Raw genomic sequence first — 23,319 nt, 5'->3', positions numbered from 1 at the left:
CTTCCAAAGGGCTGGATTACAGGTGTCAGCCACTGCGCCCAGCTCAGAAGTACCTTTTAAAAGGCTGCATATTATTGACAATACCCAAGATATAGAATCAACCTACGTGACCAACTACAGGTGAATGGATAAGGAAAATGTGATTTATATACAAAATTGAATACTATTCAACCATAAAAAAGAATAAAATTCTGTCATTTGTGATGGCAAGGATGAATCTGGAGATCATGTTAAATGAAATAAGCCAGACACAGAAAGACAAACAACACATGATCTCACCAACACATGAAATCTCAACAACAACAACAAAAAAAGTTGTTATCATAGAAGCAGAGAGGAGAACAGTGGTTCCCAGAGACTGGTTAGGGAAAGAATAAAAGGGAAGGATGGTGAGAGGTTGTTAAATGAGTAAAAAATTACAATTATATAGGAAGGAAGGAGAAATTCTGGTGTTCTACTGCACAGTAGGGTGACTATGGTTAACCGTAAAATATTGTGTCTTACAAAATAGCTAGAAGAGAGGATTTTTGAATGTTCTCACCACAAAGAAATGATAAATGCACAAGGTGATACAGATGCTAACTACCCTGATTGGATCATCATGTAACAGATTTGTATGGAAACATCAAATAGTACTCCTTAAATATGTACCATTACAATGTGTCAATTAAAAATACATAAATAAAAGGTTTTAAAAAATAAAAGGTTGCATAATATACCATTGAGTGGATGTAAGAGAATTTTCATAACTATTCTGGAATCATTGTTTCAGTTTTTTTCAATGTTATAACTTTTTAATGAACATTGTCTAATGAACACTATGTGCATGTTTTTACCATGCATTTATATGATTTTATTAGCTACAGCCTGTGCCTTTTGGAAGTTCATTGAATCCACTGAGTTGCTTGGCTCTTACTTCAGAGGAGCCTGGCTAACTGCCACTTCACTGCTGAATGGAAAGGGAATGTTTTTCCTAACGTCCTCATTTCATAGCCTGCTCAAGGCAACAGAGGTGGCCCATAAGACAGTATAAACTGAATATGTTAACCTGATCTGTTTGAGGCCGGTACACCTACTGCCAGAAACTAGAAACACAGGAGAGCAACTTCATTATTGGTGCAAACTGTTCTGTGTTTCATGAGAGCTTGTTGCATATGTGCAGAGAACATTTCCCGAAGCTTAATGATCATCTAAGGTTAATCCTGGCCTTCAGCAGTCTCATGATTAACATTTCCAAGCTGATCATTAATCTCTAGGGAAAGCTTATTATTTTGATTGCTGTTTACTTAGTTGAGGTTGTGAATAATTAGTAAAGAATGATTACATGAATTTGAACAAAGGAAAGACTGTTTTTCTAATATGCACAGCAGCACCTCCTAGTGTGCACAGTTGGTAATTGTGAAAAGTTAAAGTCATTTAGATGGCAGAAATGCAAGGTTTTTATAGATTTGTCACAGGTTTTGATTAGCACAAGAAAGTGTCTTCTTGTTAAAAAAGGAAAAGTAAACAATTTTCACAATGTGAAAAGCGCAGGTAGCTCGAAAGTAGATGACTTTCTTTAGAAAAAAATAAATTATCATTTTACAGTAACATTGTACAATATGACATTGAAACATTGAAAACTTTTGTTTAATAGAAAATCTTTTCTGTTTTTGCAGGTCAGAAAGGGTTCTTTGTTTGAAATGATCTCCTTTCCAGCAAAGATGGCTTTAACTAGCAAAATACATGCTTCATATGCAGCACTAATTTATTTGGTAAGAAAATTATTAGAATCTAGAAATAAGTCTACTTATTTTATGTAATGTTAATGATAATACTATGCAATAGTAAACTGTACAATATTTACTGTTACCATTCACAAACTATAACATTCTTGTTACACAAAACAATTTTATATTAAAAATTTCCTTTTCTGATGAGCCAGGTCAATTCACCAAAAACCAGTTTGCTTAAATAGCTAAACTTATTTTATTTTTATAAAGTTTGTTACCACTTGAATATTTCTGATCAAGAAATTTTAGTTTTACTTTTATTTAGTTACAGTTGTTTTGTTTCACCATTGTGCCATGGTTGGCTGAAGTTCAGTATTCTATCATTTGGGATCTCTCACTTTGGGGAACACAGGTATTAGTGTATTTTGGATAACAAGTGCTGTGCATGACAAAAATATCAAGGATTTTTTAAATTGTAAAGGTTTTATTTTCTATTAGTAGCCACTTAACTTTTTAAAAAAACTATAACATACAAAATGAAAGTGCACAACTTACTGAATTATCACAATCTATTAATCCCTATACCACCCAGGTCCAGAAGAAAAAAAAATTACCATTATTCCAGAAACCTCTTTCTTGCCCCTCACAATCACTACCCTTTCCTATACAGGATATCACTATTTTGACTTGTAATACTACTGATAGTTTGACTGCTTGAATTGCATATAAATGAAATCAGATAGTACGTATTCTTTTGTGTTTGTCTTTTGCCCGACACTGTTGTGAGATTATTCATTGCCTGTCGCAGTAGTTTGTTCATTTTAATTGCTGTGTAGTATCCAACTGATTGACTGTATCAACATTTATTTATGCATTCTACTGCTGATGGACATTTGGATTACTTCGTTTTGGCTGCTATGAATAAGGTTGCTATAAATATTCCTGTACATGTTTTTTGATGGAACTGCTAGACCATAAGTTATACGTGTGCTGATACCCAGTAGACATTGCCAAAGAGTTTTCTAAAATGGTTTAACAATTACCACAAATATTAGTAGATTTTATAAAAGTCCCAGTTGCTCTACATCATTACTAACACTTAGTATTGTCAATCTTTTCCATTTTAGCCATTTTTGTGGGTATCTAGTATTACCACATTGTGGTTTTACTTTACATCTCCCTTATTATTAATGAGATTGAGTACCTTTGCATACATTAACTGGACATTTGGATATTCTGTTTGTGAATTTCTGTTAAAATCTCTTCTTGTTTTTGTATTTGGAGATGTCTTTTTAAAAAAAGATTTTTTTACTTTATTTAAAATTATATATGGACAAATTTCTTCTCATATCCTGTGTCTTGCCTTTTCATTCTTTTAGCAATGTCTTTTAAAGCAGAAATTCTTAGCCAGGCATGCTGGTGTGTGCCTATAATCCCTGATACTCAGGAGATTCATGGGGGAGGCTGAAGCAGGAGGATCCCTTGAGTCCAGGAGTGAGACCAGCATGGGCATAATAGTGATATCCAGTCTTAAAATAAATAGAAGCTTATCATAATTTTAATGTAATCCAATTTATTAATCTTTTCCTTTATGTTAAGTGATTTTTGTTTCAAAAAGAATCTTGACTTACACCTAAGGTCATGAAAATATTCTCCTCTGTTACATTCTAGAAGCTTTATTATTTTACCTTTCACCTTTAGATTTGTAATCCATCTTGAACTAATGTGAGGTAAGACTCAAATTTTTCCCCATGAGTATTCAATTAATTCAATCCAATTTATTTTTTCTTTAAAAAAGCCTTTTTCCTATTGTCCTAGAATACTATTTTTGTCATAAATCAAGTGTCCCTTATATGTAGGTCTGTTTATGGATTCTCTGTTCTATTCAGTTGGTCTATTTGTCTATTCTTGTACCAATTCAGCACTGTATTAATTACAGGAGCTTTATAATATATCTTAATAACTGGGAGAATAAGTACTCTTTCCAGTTCATGAACATAATATATCCTTCTATTTATTTTGGTCTTCTTTAATTTCTTTTAATTATTTTTATGGGTTTTTTTGTTAGCATTCTTACACATTTTTGTTAATATTTTTATATCATATCAAAACATACAAGAAGTCTCAATTAAGAGCCAAGCAGGTGTGTGTATGTGTGTGTGTGTGTAGGTTGACTAGATAGTTCTAAAATGTATAGCGGAGTGTACAGGGTCAAGAATAACCAAATACCCTTGTAAAAAGGTAGAACTTACTTTTAAGTGTATTATTTCAGTTTTTAAAAATTAATTTTATCAAATATTTTGCCACTGTTTTAAATTTTCAAGAAGTGCTCAATATCTTAAATGTGAATCTCATATAAAATTGGCATTCAACTAAGCTAGGATGCAAATACATTGCAAAAAATGAACAGGATGACATGTCTATGTAGAAATAAAAACTAGACTAAAACAAAAACTAAACTTCAATTTCGCAAAGGCTGTTGAAATCATCTCACACAATTTGTCATGCCATGAACTTTATAAGTAGGTAACAGAAACAAACTTTTGGTGATCTGATAATTGGTCATATATGCATCTAAGGCCTGGGAGAGGTGGGGGCTAAAATTTTGGTTTTGAAAACAATATATATGTTAGACGTTAATGTCCTATGAGTGGAACCATGTCAAGAGAAAGTCAACAGAAATATGAAGAAGAGCAACATTTAGGTGAGCTGAAAAAGAATCCATTTGGGAGACAAGAAAACAATCAGAAAGGCAGGAAAAAAAATCAGGAGAAATAGTGCCAAGGAAACAGAGACTCAGGATGTTGTGAGTAGTTAAGTGTCAAATACAAGCAGAAGTCAAGTGAAATGATGATTTGAGGTGTCCATGAGACACAGTAGTAAAGATGTTGAAGTTAACCATCTCAAAAACGATTTCAGTGGCATAACTGGATAAAGAAGACAGAAATAGCAGGTTTCAGAGTGAACAGAAGGTAATAGCGTGGAAACAGGCTCCGGTTTGACTAAGAAGACAGAGTGTGTAGCAGTCAACAAGCATGTTATAGGTTGCAGGGGAAGAGCCAATCAAGAGTAAAGAGGTGGAAGAGACAAGGAATAACTGATAGAGAAGATGGTAGGGTGTAGGTTGAAAACAAAGATAGAAGGATATTGACCTTAATCAAGACCATTCATTTTCTGAGACTGGAAAAAGGTGGTTATGTACACAGATATAATTTTGTTGGCAAGGGAAGAGAGAATGTTTCAAGTAGGATAGAACTTTCCAACCTTTCTCACAACATGGCATTCATAGACAATGATCATATTTGGGATAAATGGATGAGGCTATTTACAGGTAAAGGTCATGACTTTACAGGTTTCTAGTGCTGGGTTTGGATACATAAAAGTGCAAGTCACAAAAGATATCTGAATGACAATGCCTTAATCAATAAAGACATTTAAATACCTTAATTAGAAACTGGGAGTTAGGCAATTTCCAAGTTTGTACATTTAGGTCCAAAATGTTATCAAAACCCAGGTTTGAATGTCTGTGCTTCCCTCGAATTCTTATTTTAAAATTTAACCCCAAGGTGGTGGTATCAGCAGGTGGGACCTTTGGGAGGTGATTAGATAATGAGAGCAGAGTCCTCATGAATGAGATTAGTGCCCTTAGAAATGAGGCCTGATATGAGGGCATAGCTAGAAGGTACCGTCTATGAAACAGAAAACCAGCCCTCACCAGTCACTGAATCTGCCAGTGCCTTGATCTTGGATTTCCCACTCTCCATAACTGTGAGAAACAAATTTCAATTATTTATAAGCTACTCAGTTCAAGGTATTTTGTTATAGCAGCCCTAAAAGCCTAAGACAACAGGGTCTTTCTCTCTTTTTTTCCTAAAAACTTGTTTTTAGGAGTCCCTTCTATGCTCTAAGCACTGTATTTGAAGACTCATAATTCATGAATTTTCTGTTCTCATTGCTTGCCTTAAATACCATCATTATCATCTTTATCACTAGTAAACTTACAGAATATGTTTAATGAATGCAGTCCGTAGTTGTTCTGAATTTTTGAAGTTATTTTTCTTTGTTTTATTTTGACACTCCTCTCCTTAAAGTACTGAGTAGCATTTTTGGAGGGGACAGTGGATCACATATTTGCTGGGAAACCACTGATAGCAGCTTACTAAATTCTTACTGATATGTTGATGTCCTTCCATTCTGCATGTAAGTATAAGCAAAGTCTAGGGGGAAGAAAATTAAAACAAAAATCCTACTTTGAGAAAAACATGTTTGAGGACAAATCCTCTCTCTCAGAAAATGTTTCATTTAATTACATCAAGAGAAGATGTAAAACATCTGATGAATTGGGGGAAAAAGATGTAAAACACATATTTATTGAAGTATACTAGGTTTCAAACTGCTCTCTAGATTGTAGTGTAATATTTAGAACCATCCCCCATTGCTTATTATATTGTGTGCCTGGAGGTCCTGAAAAGAGGTGTTTTTTATTAGATTATGTAGATTAATGACTTTATGTTAAACACTATATTGTATTTATCTGTGGTTAGTAGCTTAAAAAGAAATTTTACTTTTCAAACTCTTTTTATTACATAGGCAGTCTGTGTTAATGCTGTGCTGGAGAAGGTAAAGAATATCTTCCAAGAAGAAGAATCTATAAGGCAAAGCAGAGAAGAGAGTGAAAATTGTAGAAAAGCCTTTTTTGAGCCTGTACTTTCAGAGCCTATGTTTCCTGAAGGTGAAATCAAAACAAAACCTTATAGGTCATTGCTGCAGAAGCCAGACATTTCATGTTACCCCAAGCTTCCTGCTAATAAGCAGAGTAACAAGATCCAAGTTTTACATTCTGTGTTTGACCAATCAGCTGAAATGGATGAGCAAATCTGAATGCAGATATCACCGAACAGAACTTAAAAGTTATCTATTTAATGGCACATTTCATCTGACAAAACTCAGAGACTAGTTTAAATATTCTGAATTGCTCTGCTTTCTTTTAAAAAAGAGAAGGGGACTACAATTAAGATGTCATTTATTAGTATTTACATGATAGAGTAAATAAAATGAATATTCATGTGGAATATATGTACTACTTTCAAGAAAATCCACCCTTTGGTGGGTTAGACTTTACACTGTGGTTTATAATATGAACATATATATATATATATATATATATATATATAAAATACATTAATGTTTTTAGTAAAGACGAGTGTCTAATTCTTTACTTGGGAGAAAAAAATCACTATCAAAATAAAAGAATACTATTTTTTATATACAGCCTACAGAGTTTGAGTCTGCCTATTATTTTATAAATCACGGAAGGATTTGCAATTCACAGATGTCATAAATTTATAAAACAAAGTATTATTTACAAATGTGATGAGAAGATTTCTATATCTGAAGACAGGACATGATATGATTTTTTTATTTCTAGAATTAGAGATACAAATTTAGAATGAAAATTCAAGTGCACACTACTCACTATTACCAGTGGCTTTTGTGAGAAAATATTTCTGTAATTATTCCTGCAAACCAGGGCTACAGTTTTTGGCTGCAGAAAGTACTTTGATTTCTTCTATACACTTTCCATTCTGGACACGTATTAAGACCTGACTGAGCATTGAAGGATTATCATATGATAGAATAGACTGGGATGTACCTTCCTGAGAGATAGTACATTTCTGTACTTAGTGAGTAGCTGCTACCATAAACAGTATCTATACAAAGCTCAAGTCTGGCTCACTAGTTGTCTGAGAAATGAGGACCAACTGCTACTTATGCTACCCAAACTCCAACAGAAAAGGAAGTGTGATAATATGTAGCAAAGGTCCCTGTAAGCAGAGTCTACTATACAGACCTCATTCATTTACTATTTTTATAATAACCAAGGGAAAGAGTCCAGGTGGGCCCCTTAGAATGTTACGTATTAAGTTTAGATTCTTAATTTAATTCTATTCCACTAAAAATATTACTGTTCTTTGAGACTAGGTTCCAATCTTGACAAACAGTTCTTTTCACTCTGAATTCATCATCTACTCATTTTAGCTATTTCTGGTCCCAGATAATGGTGATTTTTGCATGAACACCGACCATGCCAAAATCACCACTATGTGCTGCTGATTTTTACATGGTGGATGCTCAGGGTGTTATTTTAAATACATAACAACTAGTATAGTATGAGCACCAGGCAACAGAACAGTACTGACCACAGATAACTGACATGAGGAAACCAGGGTGAACCAACTGAACATCAACCTTGCCTGGGAACTCCAAGGAACAGAACCCTAGATCTCCTCTCTAAAACATTTATAGGAAACACTTAGTTGTGCATATATTCACAAAGTTCTAAAAAATTTTAAAAACCTTTATTTGAAAATTTCATATAGGCATTCAAAGTACACTGGCTCATTGAATAGGAGACTTCACGTCTCCAATGGCTCGGCAGCAGCTGTGTGTGGCTTCCTTACTTCAAGATCTGCCTTGATCATAGAGAAACTAAGTCAAGGTTTATTTGGTTTTATTGTCTAGCACAGTGGTTAAGTTTCTTATTTTCAAGTTCGGCAGGTAAACTTAGCTCATTTTTGGAGGCATTTTTTAAGTATAAAAAGTCTGCTATATTATTTGGGAGAACTGTACAGTTCGGATTTGAACATTTCAGTGTATTTAAAATTTACCTAAAAATGTAAAAATAACAATCAAATAGGAGAGGTAGGGAATCCATAGAGGTATAAATAAAAAAAAAGAAGAATGCTGATAACTGTTAGAGCTGAGTGATGGAAGTTCATTATATATTCTGTTTACTTTATATATTAAAACTTTTCCAGAATTAAATCTGCTATGTCAAACAGGGATTTTTTCCTATTTTAAAAATTAAATTTTTTTTCTGACTAAACGTTAATTTTTACGTATTATTTATTTTGTTTACTCCGAATTTATTTTCATCCTTCTTAAACAGAACATCCCAAACCTATAACCTTCAGGTTCTAATTAATCCAGAGGATAAGATAAAATGTATTCTATTGATCCTGATGATAATCCTTACATCATACTAAGTATGTGCACTCTTAAACCTCTCAAATTTATATAATTTTTAAATCGTTGTGCCTATGTTGAAAAAAATCATCACCTTTAAAACTGAAGCAGAGTTATTCTAAAAATGTTTTTAAGCATACACAATATTTTTCATTGCTACATATTTTTTATCAGGAAGAACTCTTAATTACTTTGAAGTCTCCAGTGGCATAAAAATCAGAGTCACACTTAAAAGGTTCATTAGAAAGAGTCACATAAATATTCCCATTGTCTACCGTCACTGTATGAATCCTTTGCTTTATTCCTTTGGAGCACCACTTGGGTTTTGCTGATGGATCTTTAGGGTTTATAGACTGGTACAGACTTTCTCCTGTTGCCAAAGTAATTTTGTATTTATGCCAGGGGCAAACTATACACGGTCGTCCATCAAAATCCTGGGGAAGAAGATAACTCATTAAAATTCTGACATGTCAAACGTTCTTGATACACCATAGACTCTGAACAGAAACTGCTGCAGAAGAACCAGGTTAAAAAACAGGTTAGCTTCTCTTTTTTCCTCCTATTTACAAATTATTCAGCATAAAGCAGAACCTAATCTGAGAAGAGTCATCAAGCTCTTTTACAGTTGATTAGAAAGCCAGTTAGAGCTTTATCAGAAGACTGACATGCTCAGGCAACTATACCATGTGACTGCAGCTGTGCTGTTACCTATTAGGTGTTTATATGCCTCCTTGACAGAAATGGGGCAAGGACGTCAAGCGCTTCTATAGGAATTTTCACTAGCTGCTAGAAGAATTGTAAGGTCTAGATATAAATTCTAAAGGAGCTACTAAAGGCATGAGTGCATATGATAATAGAAGAGCAATTTGTGATCCAAGGTAGTTAATTCCCAACTTTTTAACTGTCTCAGTGAAGTGCTTCTTAAACTTTAAAAAACATGGGAATCATCTGGATCTTGTTTAAATGCATGCCTCTCTGTTTAAATGCATGCATTTAAATATGCAGTTAAACATGTTTAGCTCTAAGGGGTTGGGGTGACAAGATTCTGAATGTCCAAGAAGCTCCCATGTGATGCCAAAGTTGCTGGTCTATGGACAACACTAAGTAGCAAGGTCTTCACGCTCTCATTATGGACTGAAACTGGGAAAAATTCTATGAAACTATTATCAGCTTACAAACGTAAGTGGGTGCTTTCATTTTCCCCTCTACCACCAAAAGTGCAGGAATACTGATTTGTACTTTCATAAAACTGTCAGCATTCACATTTTCATAATTTAAACACACATATGTGGGCTTGGACAATGGGAAAAATAGAAAAAATAAATACACATATGTTCTTTAACACGAAGATAGGTATGTACACTCACAAAGTGTAGAGAGTGTGGAATGCTAAGTTCAAGCTTGTACTTTGCATCAGTTAGAGAGAGACCAATTTCATAAAGTAAGAAACAAGAAATTAAGTGACTAGTTTTGGAATCCAAGGAAGCAATGACAATTTCCCCTATTCCTCCTCAGTTAAGACTTAAAAGTGTGGTTTACTTCTTTAAAAATATCTTTATACTGTATATTTTTGTTATATTACAAAGTAATATATACTCATTGTAAAAGATTCAAATTATGCAGAATGTATAAAGTAAAAAGTGAATATTCTTTTTGATTAAAAAATGGGATCTCATAAGAACTATTATCTTATGACTTGCTTTTTTCAGCCATAAATACATTGTTCACATCTCTCCATACTCATACAGATCTTCCTCATTAATTTAATGATTGCATGGCACAGTTATTCCATAGCATGACTGTATCATAATTTATTTAACCAATTTTCTATTGTTAAAACATTTAGGTTGCCTTCAATTATTCATTATAATAAATAATGCTACAATGAATCATTCCTATATAAATACTTAAACATCTGTGCAATTATGGCCATAGAATATAGAGTATAATTGCTAGGTCAAAAGATATGCACATTTCTCATATTTATCTTATGAATTCCCAGAATACTTGAAATTATATTCAAAGCAGTAAATATAGTTCAAACCAATTGTAAGTTATTTCTGAATAAAGAATGAAATAAGAATATAAATAGGAAACATTGAATTTGCTGAAAATAATTTTACATACCTCTATATCTCCCAAATGTAAAGGTCCTCCTGAGTCTGAAAAGGAATTGAATATTACATGTAGTCACTAAAAAAAATGAAATTTTTATGCTTTTATGGTTTAAAGTTTTACAAATGAAAAATAAAATCTTACGGTAACAGCGAATATCCATGGCATGATATTCTCCCCTGTGGTAGAAAATGACCACTTCTCTATCATGGACAACAGCTGTCATTCTTTCAGATTTTTTAATGTCATCTTCTCTGCCAACACAGACAGAAGAATATTCCCTCTTTTCAGGATCTTGTGCAGAGCCATCAAGATTCATGCTAGTTGAACATAAAGAAGGAAAGTTGCAAGAAGTATTCACTAATTTGGTTCCAACTTAATAAAGATAATCTTAAGAATGAATAGTTTGGACCTTTCAAGATTAATGCAGGTACTTTCTGTAGCTATATAAAACATTTATAAATACTGGGTTATTATTATTTTGAACAGAGTCTCACTCTGTCATCCAGGCTGGGGTGCAGTCACAATCTTGGCTCACTGCAACCTCTGCACCCAGGTTCAAGGGATTCTCCTGCCTCAGCCTCCCGAGTAGCTAGAATTACAGGGGCCCACCACCATACCTGGCTAATTTTTATATTTTTAGTAAAGACAGGGTTTTGTTGTATTGGCTAGGCTGGTCTCAATCTCCTGACCTCAAGTGATCCACCCACCTCAGCCTCCCAGTACTGGGATTACAGATGTGAGCCACCACGCCTGGTCATGAATACAGGATTATATTAAACAGGTAGTCATTACTTTGGGTTAGAGACTCTTAAAGACCACCAAAATTAGGAAGGATTCCTCACTCTGAGGCTAGAGTTTTGTTAGATTCATTTCAAGGTCAAGAAGAAAATTTCAGAACTTGTAAAACACAGAGATTGAAGTTCCACTATGCCTTTATTTCCTATCAAATTCAACACTAAACAACATTCAGTTATTATCTGCATTGTTTTCAGCCTTCTGCTGATGGCAGGATTCTCTGTCTGAGCAGTCTTCAGCCCCCTGGCTAAGGTGGTCCACTTGGTTTTGCCTAGAGTACACAGCTGGCTCTTACAGGCACAACCAGCTAGCTATCATAGCAAGAAGGGATGGGTATGAATGAAAACCTTTTGTTTTCTTACCTCAGATAAAAACTGGTCACTGAGACGACAGCTGAGCCGAAATGCCAAAAATGCAAATGAACTAGACTTGCCAACAGCTGGGGGAAGAGAATTTCATACTGAAGGAATAGCAAATACAAAAGCCTGAAGGAAGGAAAAGCCTTGGTTAAAGTGTTCCAAATTGGAACACGATGAGCAAGACTGGTAAACAGGCAGGAGCCAGGTTGGGCAGTGTTGTGTATGGATTTTACTCTAAGAGCAGAGGGAAGCCACTAAAGAGTGTAAAGCAGGAAAGTGTGACTTGATTTCTTTTTGGAAGAATGCCCCAGCTCTGTGGACAATGGATTGTAGTAGAACAACAATGGATGCACAAAAATCAGAAAGCTACTGCAGTGGTCCATGAAAAAGATGGTGGCTTGCCACAGGGGGTTGATTCCATAGGGGAGAAAAAGTAATAATAACAGTAGCAGTAGTAGCTACAATTATATTGTGTTAACTATGTGCCAGACATTATTCTAAGATTACATTTATTTATTAACTTCTTTAATCCCCCATGTTACTAAAAAGGTATTATTATTTTAATTTTATAGTACAGAGAAGTTGGGTTGATGAACCAGAATGAAGATGCTACAGAAAAATAAATAAAGATGACTCCCAAGTTTTAGGTTTGTGCAGCTAGGTGAACTGTAGTGCCAAAGACTGTGAGTATAAAGGCCAAGAAATGAATGGTATTTTTACAGGATGAAAAATCAAGAGCTATATACATTTTGCACATACTGAGTTTAAGGTATCTCAGAGACATCCAAGTAGAGATATCAAGTCAGCAACCAGATATAAGAGACTAGAGTCAAGAATTTCTAGAGAGAAAAGTTTGGGAGTTTTCATGTTATAGAATTCTATGGACTCACTTGGAGAGGAATTGTAGCTAAGGAAGAAGGTCTAAGACAATTCCTGAAGCACTTCAACATTTAGAGGTCATATGGAAGAGAGGTTGTAGAGAGGCAGGACCATTAGAGTGTCCAATCTATTCCAAATCAAATGAAATTAACTCACTACTTTCTTCTCTATCTTATATTCTCCTTGAATTGCAAATAGGTAGTAACCTAGAAAAAAAAGGCAGGCAATGAGGTCAGATAAATTCCAATGCTGGTCACCTCTGTGTACTAAACAATAAATAATACATGAAGAAAACTCGAGGTTCCTAGGAAACTGTCCCGAAACTTTGATTGTTCTATAAAGAGCTGGGCCTACCTTTTCTTTGTACATTCACTTACTCCCTATACATTCACCCTCCTAGAAATCAAATACTGATAAGTATCCAAGTAAGAGTCTATATTCAGAATATAACAATTACTACTCCCTTTTCCCTGTATTTCTAAAGTTTGTCTCCTATTCTACTCTTTAATATCCTTTTGGCTAAATACAGAAATTAAAAGGTGGGAAAAAATCAAGACTAAAAAAATCTCAATATTATTTTTAGGAACAGGTTTAAGGGTTATAGGTTTAATCCTGTCCTTGAATCAAAATAATGACTCAGGCCAGTGGCTCACACCTGTAATCCCAGCACTTTGGGAGGCCAGGGTGGGAAAATCACTTGCCAGGGATTCAAGACCAGCCTAGGCAACATACTGAGACCCAGCTCTATAAAAAAATGTTTTTAATAAATTAGCCAGGTGGAGTGGTAGTTGCCTGTAGTATTGGCTACTTGGGAGGCTAAGGCAGGAGGATCACTTGAGCCCAGGAGTTTGAGGCTTCAGTGAGCTATGATCACACCACTACACTCCGGCCTAGGCAACAGAGTGAGACCCTGTCTCTAAAAATATTTTTTTTTAAAAGAAGTTTGCTATGGAAGGCTCAAGATATTAAACGCACACTTGTCCACAAATATTTAACAAAATTACAAATCAGATGTCAACTCCAAATAAATATTCTAACTGTAGGAAGATACTTCATTGTCCATACCCTCTTCAAATATAGTAATATGGTAGTATTTCACAGAAAGTTAAACAAGATGATAATATACCTTTCCTTGATCAACAGGAATCTTCATTTTAATTCCACTCAAATTTTAGGTTACCATTTTACAAAGAAACACATATATCCAACTTCTTTAAAGAAGGCATTTGGAAGATGGCCAAATGGGAACAGCTCTGGAGGGCAGTTCCCAGCAACAACATCACAGAGGGTGAGTGAACACCGCATTTCCAAACGAGTTATTACTGCCTACAGACCAGGAGATTACTAGGCTGAAAAGCGCCATGAGTTTCCAGCACGGCTGTTTCAGCCGGCGCAGGGGGTCTCCGCACAAAAACTCACACAAATCTGGGCAGCTGTTTTAACCGGCACCTAGAATGCCTGAGAGACAGAGTCGCCTAGTCAACTGAAAAAAAGGGGGCTGAAACAGGGAGCCAGGTGATCTGGCTTGGCGGGTCCCACCGCCACAAAGACCAGCAATCTGAAATGCTCTGGATTGAGAGTTTCACAGCAAGCACAGCTGGACCCAGGACAGTCCAGCTCTGTTGGGAGAAGGGCGTCCGCCACCACCAAGGTAGTCCACCATTACCATGGCGGTCCACCATTATAGAGGCAGTCCGCCATTACCGAGGCAGTCCTTCATTACCGAGACAGTTCGCCATTACAGAGGTAGTCCGCCATTACCGAGGCAGTCCGCCATTACCGAGGCAGTCTGCCATTACAGACGTAGTCCGCCATTACAGAGGCAGTCCACCATTACAGAGGCAGTCTGCTATTACTGAGGCAGTTCACCATTACTGAGGCAGTTCTAACTATACCTCTATAAACAAAATCACAAGAAGTTCACACAGCAGCTGGGCAGAGCCTACAGCAGTTCAGCAACACCTCTGCTGGCACACCGTGACTAGGCTACCTCCTTGCTGGGCAGGGCAGCTCTGAAAAAAAGGTAGCAGCATATCAAGAACTTATAAATTAAGGTCCACCTTTCCAGGACAGAGAACCTTGGAAAAAAGGCAGTTATGAGTTTGCTGCAGCAGACTTAAACGTACCTACCCAGCAGCATTGAAGAGAATAACAGAACTCCCAGCTCAGCACTTGAGCTCCTATAAGGGACAGACTGTCTCCTCAAGCAGCTCCCTGACCCCCGTATATCCAAAGAGTTACCTCATAAAGGAGAGCTCAGGCTGAATCTGGCGGGTATCCTTCTGGGATGATGATAACAGAAGAAGAAACTGGCAGAAACCCTTACTATTCTGCAGCCGCCCCAGGTGATCCCCAGGCAAGCAGGGTCTGGAGTGGACCTCTAACAGTCCTACAGCAGAGGGGCCTGACTGTTAGAAGAAAAACTAAAAAAACAGAAAGAAATAACTTCAACAAAAAGGACATCACTCAGAGACCTCATCCGAAAGTCACCAACTACAAAGACCACAGGTAGATAAATCCACAGAGATGGGAAGAAACCAGCACAAAAAGGATGAAAATACCCCAAATCAGAACGCCTCTCCTCCTCTAAGGGATCAGAACGCCTCTCCTCCTCTAAGGGATCACAACTCCTCACCAGCAAGGGAACAAAGCTAGATCGAGAATGAGTCTGAGGAATTGACAGAAACAGGCTTCAGAAGGTGGGTAATAACAAACTTCTCTGAGCTAAAAACAACATGTTCTAACCCAATGCAAAGAAACTAAGAACCTTGAAAAAACATTTGACGAAATGCTAACGAGAATAAACAGCTTAGAGAAGAATAAAAATGACTTAATGGAACTGAAAAATACAACACGAGAACTTTGTGAAGCATACATAAGTTTCAATAGCTGAAGAAGAAAGGGTATCAGAGATTGAAGATCAACTCAAAGAAATAAAACCAGAAGGCAAGATTAGAGAAAAAAGAGTGAAAAGAAATTAACAAATCCTCCAAGAAATATGGGATTATGTGAAAAGACCTAATCTTTGTTTGATAGGTGTACCTGAATGTGACCGAGAAAATGAATCCAAGCTGGAAAACACTCTTCAGGATATTATCCAGGAGAACTTCCCCAACCTAGCAAGGGAGGCCAATATTCAAGTCCAGGAAATACAAAGAACACCACAAAGATATTCCTCAAGAAGAGCAACCCCAAGGCACATAATTGTGAAATTCACTAGGGTTGAAATGAAGGAAAAAATGCTAAGGGCAGCCAGAGAGAAAAGTCGGGTTACCCACAAAGGGAAGCACATCAGACTCACAGCAGATCTCTCAGCAGAAACCCTACAAGCCAGAAGAGAGTGGGGGCCAATATTCAACATCCTTAAAGAAAACAACTTTCAACCTAGAATTTCATATTCAGCCAAACTAAGCTTCATAAGGGAAGGAGAAATAAAATCCTTTACGAACAAGCAATTGCTGAGATATTTTGTCACCACCAGGCCTTACAACAGCTCCTGAAAGAAGCACTAAACACAGAAAGTAACAACCAGTACAAGCTACTCCAAAAACGTACCAAATGGTAAAAAGCATCAACACAATGAAGAAACTGTGTCAACTAGTGGGCAAAACAACCAGCTAGCATCAAAATGGCAGGATCAAATTCACACATAACAATATTAACCTTAAATGTAAATGGGCTAAATGCCCCAATCAAAAGACACAGACTGGCAAATTGGATAAAAAGTCAAAAACCATCAGTGTGCTGTATCCAGGAAACCCATCTCACATGCAAGGACACATATAGGCTCAAAATAAAGGGATGGAGGAAGATTTACCAAGCAAATGGAGAGCAAAAAAAAGCAGGAGTTGCAATCCTAGTCTCTGATAAAATAGACTTTAAACCAACAAAGATCAAGAGACAAAGAAGGGCATTACATAATGGTAAAAGGATCAATGCAACAAGAAGAGCTAACGATCCTCAATATATACACACTCAATACAGGAGCACCCAGATACAGAAAGCAAGTTCTTAATGACCTACAAAGAGACTTAGACTCCCACACAATAATATGGGGAATAGTGGGAGACTTTAACACTCCACTGTTAATATCACATCAATGAGACAGAAAATTAACAAGAATATCCAGGACTTGAACTCAGACCTGGACCAAGCAAACCTAATAGACATATACAGAGCTCTCCACCTCAAATCCACAGAATATACATTCTTCTCAGGACCACATCATACCTACTCTAAAACTGATCACATAATTGGAAGTAAATCACTCCTCAACAAATGCAAAAGAATGGAATTCATAACAAACAGTCTCTCAGACCACAGGGCAATCAAATTAGAACTCAGGATTAAGAAACTAACTCAGAACTGCACAACTTCATGGAAACTGAACAACTGACTCTTGAATGTTGACTGGATAAACAATGAAATGAAGGCAGAAATAAAGATGTTCTTTGAAACCAAAGAGAACGAAGACACAACATACCAGAATCTCTGGGACATATTTAAAGCAGTGTCTAGGAGGAAATACACAGCAATAAATGCCCACATGAGAAGCAATGAAAGATCTAAAATCGACACCCTATCATCAAAATTGAAAGAGCTAGAGGAGCAAGATCAAAAAAACTCAAAAACTAGCAGAAGACAAGAAATAACTAAGATCAGAGCAGAACTGAAGGAGATGCAGACACAAAAAAACCCTTCAAAAAATTAATAAATCCAGGAGCTGATTTTGTGAAAAGATCAACAAAATAGACTGCTAGCCAGATTAATAAAAAAGAAAAGAGAGAAGAATCAAATAGATGCAATAAAAAACAATAAAGGGGATATCACCACTAATTACACAGAAATTCAAACTACCATCAGAGATTACTACCAACGATTCTATGCACACAAACCAGTAAACCTGGAAGAAATGGATAAATTCCTGGACACTTGCACCCACCCAAGCCTAAACCAGGAAGAAGTCAAAACCCTAAATAGAACAATAACAAGGGCTGAAGTTGAGGCAGCAATTAATAGCCTACCAACCAAAAAAAAGCCCAGGTACAGATGGATTCACAGCCGAATTCTACCAGACATACAAAGAGGAATTGGTACCACTCCTTCTGAAACTATTGCAAACAATCCAAAAAGAAGGAATCCTTCCCAAATCATTTTATGAGACCAACATCATCCTGATACCAAAACTAGGCAGAGACTCAACAAGAAAAGAAAACTTCAGGTCAATAACCATGATGGACATAGATGCAAAAAATCTTCAATAAAATACTGACAAACCGATTGCAGCAGCACACCAAAAAGCTTATCCATCATGATCAAGTATGCTTCATCCCAGGGATGCAAGGCTGGTTCAACATACGGAAGTCTATAAATATAATCCACCACATAAACAGAACCAAAGACAAAAACCACATGATTATCTAAACAGATGCAGAGAAGGCCTTCAACAAAATTCAACAGCTCTTTATGCTAAAAGCTCTCAATAAACCAAGTATCGATGGAACATATCTCAAAATAATAAAAGGTATTTATGACAAACCCACAGCCAATATCATACTGAATGGGCAAAAACTGGTTTGAAACCTGGCACTAGACAAGGATGCCCTCTCTCACCACTCTTATTCAATATAGTATTGGAAGTTCTAGCCAGAGCAATCAGCCAAGAAAAAGAAATAAAGAGTATTCAATTAGGAAAGGAGGAAGTTAAATTGTCTCTATTTGCAGATGACATGATTGTATATTTAGAAGACCCCATTGTCTCAGCCCCAAATCTCCTGAAACTGATAAGCAACTTCAGCAAAGTCTCAGGATACGAAATCAATGTGCAGAAATCGCAAGCATTCCTATACACCAATAACAGACTTAAAGAGAGCCAAATCAAGAATGAACTGCCATTCACAATTGCTACAAAGAGCATAAAATACCTAGGAATACAACTAACAAAGGATATAAAGGACCTCTTCAAGGAGAACTACAAACCACTGCTCAAAGAAATAAGAGAGGACACAAACAGATAGAGAAACATTCCATGCTTATGGTTAGGAAGAATCAATAGTGTGAAAATGGCCGTACTGCCCAAAGTAATTTATAGATTCAATGCTATCCCCATCAAGCTACCTATGACCCTCTTCACAGAACTGGAAAAAATCACCTTAAACTTCATATGGAACCCAAAGAGAGCCCACATAGCCAAGTCAATTCTAAGCAAAAAGAACAAAGCTGGAGGCATCATGTTACCTCACTTCAAACTATACTACAAGGCTACAGTAATCAAAACAGCATGGTACTGGTACCAAAACAGAGATATAGACCAATGGAACAGAACAGAGGCCTCAGAAGGAATGCCACACGTCTACAACCATCTGAAAATTGACAAACCTGACAAAAACAAGCAATGGGGAAAGGATTCCCTGTTTAATAAATGGTGTTGGGAAAACTGGCTAGCCATGTGCAGAAAGCAGAAACTGGACCCCTTCTTGACACCTTAGACTAAAATTAACTCTAGATGGATTAAAGACTTAAATATAAGGCCTAACACCTTAAAAACATGAGAAGAAAACCTAGGCAATACTATTCAGGACATAGGCACAGGCAAGGATTTCATGGCTAAAACACCAAAAGTATTGGCAACAAAAGCCAAAATAGACAAATGGGATATCATTAAACTCCAGAGCTTCTGTATAGCAAAAGAAACAATCATTAGAGTGAACTGGCAACCAACAGAATGGGAAAAAATTTTTGCAATCTAGCCATCTGACAAAGGGTTAATATCTAGAATCTACAAAGAACTAAAACAGATTTACAAGAAAAAAACAAACCCATTCAAAAGTGGGCAAACGACATGAACAGATACTTTTCAGAAGAAGACATTTATGAGGTCAACAAACATATGAAAAAATGCTCATCATCACTGGTTGTTAGAGAAATACAAATCAAAACCACATTGAGATACCATCTCATGCCAGTTAGAATGGCGATCATTAAAAAATCTGGAAACAACAGATGCTGGAGAGGATGTGGAGAAATAGGAATGCTTTTACACTGTTGGTGGGAGTGTAAATTAGTTCAACCATTGTGGAAAACAGTGTTGCAATTCCTCAAGGACCTAGAAATAGAAATACCATTTGACCCAGCAATCCCATTACTGGGTATATATACAAAGGATTATAAATCATTCTATATTGTAAAGACACATGCACAAGTATGTTCACTGTGGCACTGTTTACAATAGCAAAGACCTGGAACCAACCCAAATGCCCATTGATGATAGACTGCACAAGGAAAATGTGACACATATATACCAAGGAATACTATGCAGACATAAAAAATGATGAGTTTGTGTCTTTTGTAGGGACATGGATGAATCTTGAAACCATCATTCTCAGCAAACTGACACAAGAACAGAAAGACAAACACCACATGTTCTCACTCATAAGTGGGTGTTGAACAATGAAAACACATGGACACAGGGAGGGGAGCATCACACACTGGGGTCTGTTGTGGGGGAATAGGGGAGGGACAGCTGGGGTAGGGAGGTCGGGGAGGGATAACATGGGGAGAAATGCCAGATACAAGTTACGGGGGGATGGAGGCAGCAAACCACATTGCCATGTATGTACCTATGCAACAATCCTGCATGTTTTGCACATGTACCCCAGAACCTAAAGTACAATAAAATATATATATAAATAAATAATAAAATAAAGTTAAAAAAGAAGTCATTTGTACCTCGTGTACCTAGCTTAGAATGGTTACACACTATGGGCCAATCCCTTCCCAAAAAAAAGGAAATTTTTTTCATGGAAGTACCAACTGACTTCAGGCCTTCTGCAGAGAATAAATATTTCTCTAAATATTTATTTAGTCCTGTATAACTGATTGGAAGTTTTAAAATGTTAACAGATAAAGAGCATGGTTCATTTAAAAAGTAAGTTTATAAAACAAGAATTATTAAGAGTAAAATCTCTGTGTTAGTGTTAGGCGTGAACTTTAGAAAAATAGAATTTATAGGTCACTGTTTTGAGAAAAATAGTTCTGAGCCATGTGAAAGACAAATATCAGATATCATTATAAATCTGGGCTCCAAAATTGAAGTGTAGGTAGAGAGGTATATGTTTGCATGTTTGTGCATGTGTGCATGTGTGTTGATGGGGAGAGACAGGGGCTTTGAATTCAATGTATAAAGGAAGGCATTATATACATCAAGCTTAGAAAATTACAGGGATGTCAAATTTTGTACTCTGAAGTTTGTATTTTTAATTCTTGCTCTAACAATTTCTTTTAAAAAGAGGGGAAGGTAGAAAAGTAATACATATGCTGTTTTTAAAAATTATCTCACAATAAAAAGCCAAAATTTATTATTTTAAAGCAAAGGCAAAGAGGACCATGGCCACAACTTTCTGGATTAGCTCTGGCTGACAGGAGGCTGGAATACTATCTCTGAATGGTCATCTGGTTTTATTTGATTTTGGCAGGTACTCAAAGAACACAAATTGCTCAGGTGGTAGTATTTACCTTCAGAGTTGGGCATGCAGGCTTCATCACATTTTGTGACAGAATAGAGGGGTAATTATAAGAAAAATGGGAATAGACAAGGGCATGAACTGAAAGAAGGGGAAAGAAGCTAAAGAAAAAGAAACAAAAGCAACGTGAAATTTGCAACACATATAACTGACAAAGGCTTGAGAATCAACTCCTATAGGCCAGTAAAAAAACAACAAATAATCATAGAAAAATGAGCAAAAGACACGAACAAACATTTCACAAATAAAGAAATCTGAATGGCCAGCAATCACATGTAAAGACACTCAACCTCGTTAATAGGAAAACACAAAGGAAATGCAAAGCAAAGCCATTAATGTGATACTTCAAACTTTTCTATCCGCCAGGCTGACAAAAAATTATACCAAGTTTTGGTGAAAATATGGAACTGCTAGTGATAACACAAATTATTGCTACCACAATTTGGCATTACCTAGTAAAGTTAAACACAATACTAATCATCCCACTTTGAGTATACGCCAGAGAAATGTGCACAGGTACACCAGGAAACATACACAAGGATGGTTACAACAGCAAAAAACAAGAACACCACAAAACCCTTCAACAGTGGAATGGATCCTGTACGTTCACTCAATGGAACGCTGTACAGCAGCGAAAAATGTATCTCTACATCAAGTTGGATTTCAAAAAACGCAACTACAAGAGAAAAATTTAAAAAGGAATTCAGAGTATGCTTCCATTTTCAAAAGTGGCAAAACCAGTGTATAATTCATGGATATACGTACTATAGGGTAAATATATAAAGAAAAGCAAAGGGATAATAAACATAAAATGTCTTAAATGTCTAAAAATATTTACTTTCTTACATTTAAAATTATTCTGTTTTCAAGATTTAAGTTGTATCCTAGTTTATATTTATGTAGCAAATGACCCCAAGCCCAAGAAAAATGGAATAAAATTGTCCTTTCTAGCCTCAGAGAATGTGCCTGTGCATAGGTCATGAATGAACTATTTGAGAATTTTGTACAGCTAATTTCAAAACTTGGCATCAAAGGAGGAAATAAATAAATAGTTCTTTTTTCCCTCCAGGCAAAAAACAGAAAAGTACTACTATCAAAAACTAACAGAATACAAGAGATAAAGTATAACATCAAAAGTTAATCACGTTTTCCCAACTCCCAAATAAATGAGAGCCAAATGCAGGCCTTTCTCAAATTTGAGTCTCTTCAAACTCATAGTCTTTGCCGGGTTTTGCCTTCAACCCGAAAAGCTGTGGTGAACTTTGAGGCGGCTGATAAAGGAGCAGAGAAGACTGGGGCTAAGTGATAAAGGTTTCAGAGAACTATGATTATGGCCTTGCATTTTGCTTAGAAAAGTATTATTTTATATGTCAAATAATAGTTTCCTCTATTTATCATAAATGGCATTATTTATAATATCGGATGACTTTTTACATTTAACATCCACATTATTAATACTGTGAATATCATGATCCATTGAGACAACAGTAAAAGTCCATGTGTTCACCTTAATTATTATTTTGATGAACTATTCATAAACTCCCAATATATTTCTTCTATTTTAAGTCTACTTTAAGTTAGTAGAATCTTAACTGAATGAAATAGAAAATTAAAGGACTCATCCAGTTTGGGGGCTACAGGAAAACTTCCCTCTGAAAAATTTAGTTGTTTTGTTCCTTGTTCTCTGAGAAAAATTTTCCGCCTGTCCCTAAAATTGGTTTCGAAAGGTGCTAACTCAATATAAAATTACAAATTAACTAAATGCATACTCGGTCACTATTAGATCCCTTTCCAACATGGGAAATAAATTCAAGTTGAATTTTAAAAAATATTTAGTGTAACTCAAATTTACATAAGACATTGGAGATAAAAGCGACATGAAGTGAAAAGCACTTACTTGTCAGTCCT

General features: G+C 36.0%; 2 protein-coding genes across 4 annotated transcripts in view; one reads left to right on the top strand and one right to left on the bottom strand.

The window, feature by feature from the left end:
- The window catches only part of SPATA9 (spermatogenesis associated 9), a 24,247-nt gene extending 17,653 nt beyond the window's left edge, over positions 1–6,594 (top strand). The window contains 2 exon segments of the mRNA XM_021665397.2: positions 1,659–1,754; positions 6,303–6,594. Of these exon segments, the coding sequence (XP_021521072.2) occupies positions 1,659–1,754; positions 6,303–6,593 (387 nt within the window). The 3' untranslated portion in view covers position 6,594.
- Positions 1–23,319, bottom strand: part of RFESD (Rieske Fe-S domain containing) — a 26,870-nt gene extending 3,551 nt beyond the window's left edge. The window contains exons 1-6 of one of the 3 annotated variants that reach the window (XM_012477624.2): positions 23,309–23,319; positions 13,046–13,095; positions 12,014–12,090; positions 10,998–11,173; positions 10,866–10,900; positions 9,014–9,172 (exon numbers count right to left, since the gene is read on the bottom strand). In XM_012477624.2, coding sequence (XP_012333047.2) covers positions 9,014–9,172; positions 10,866–10,900; positions 10,998–11,172 — 369 coding nt within the window. In that variant the 5' untranslated portion in view covers position 11,173; positions 12,014–12,090; positions 13,046–13,095; positions 23,309–23,319. The other 2 variants (XM_064376162.1, XM_064376163.1) reach the window with 2 other exon arrangements.

The sequence above is a fragment of the Aotus nancymaae genome, unplaced genomic scaffold (assembly GCF_030222135.1).
Source record: "Aotus nancymaae isolate 86718 unplaced genomic scaffold, 86718_ANA_hifiasm-v0.15.2.pri h1tg000014l, whole genome shotgun sequence".
NCBI lineage: Eukaryota > Metazoa > Chordata > Mammalia > Primates > Aotidae > Aotus > Aotus nancymaae.
Note: the sequence above shows the minus strand (reverse complement) of the source record. Positions and strands in the feature narration are given on the sequence as shown.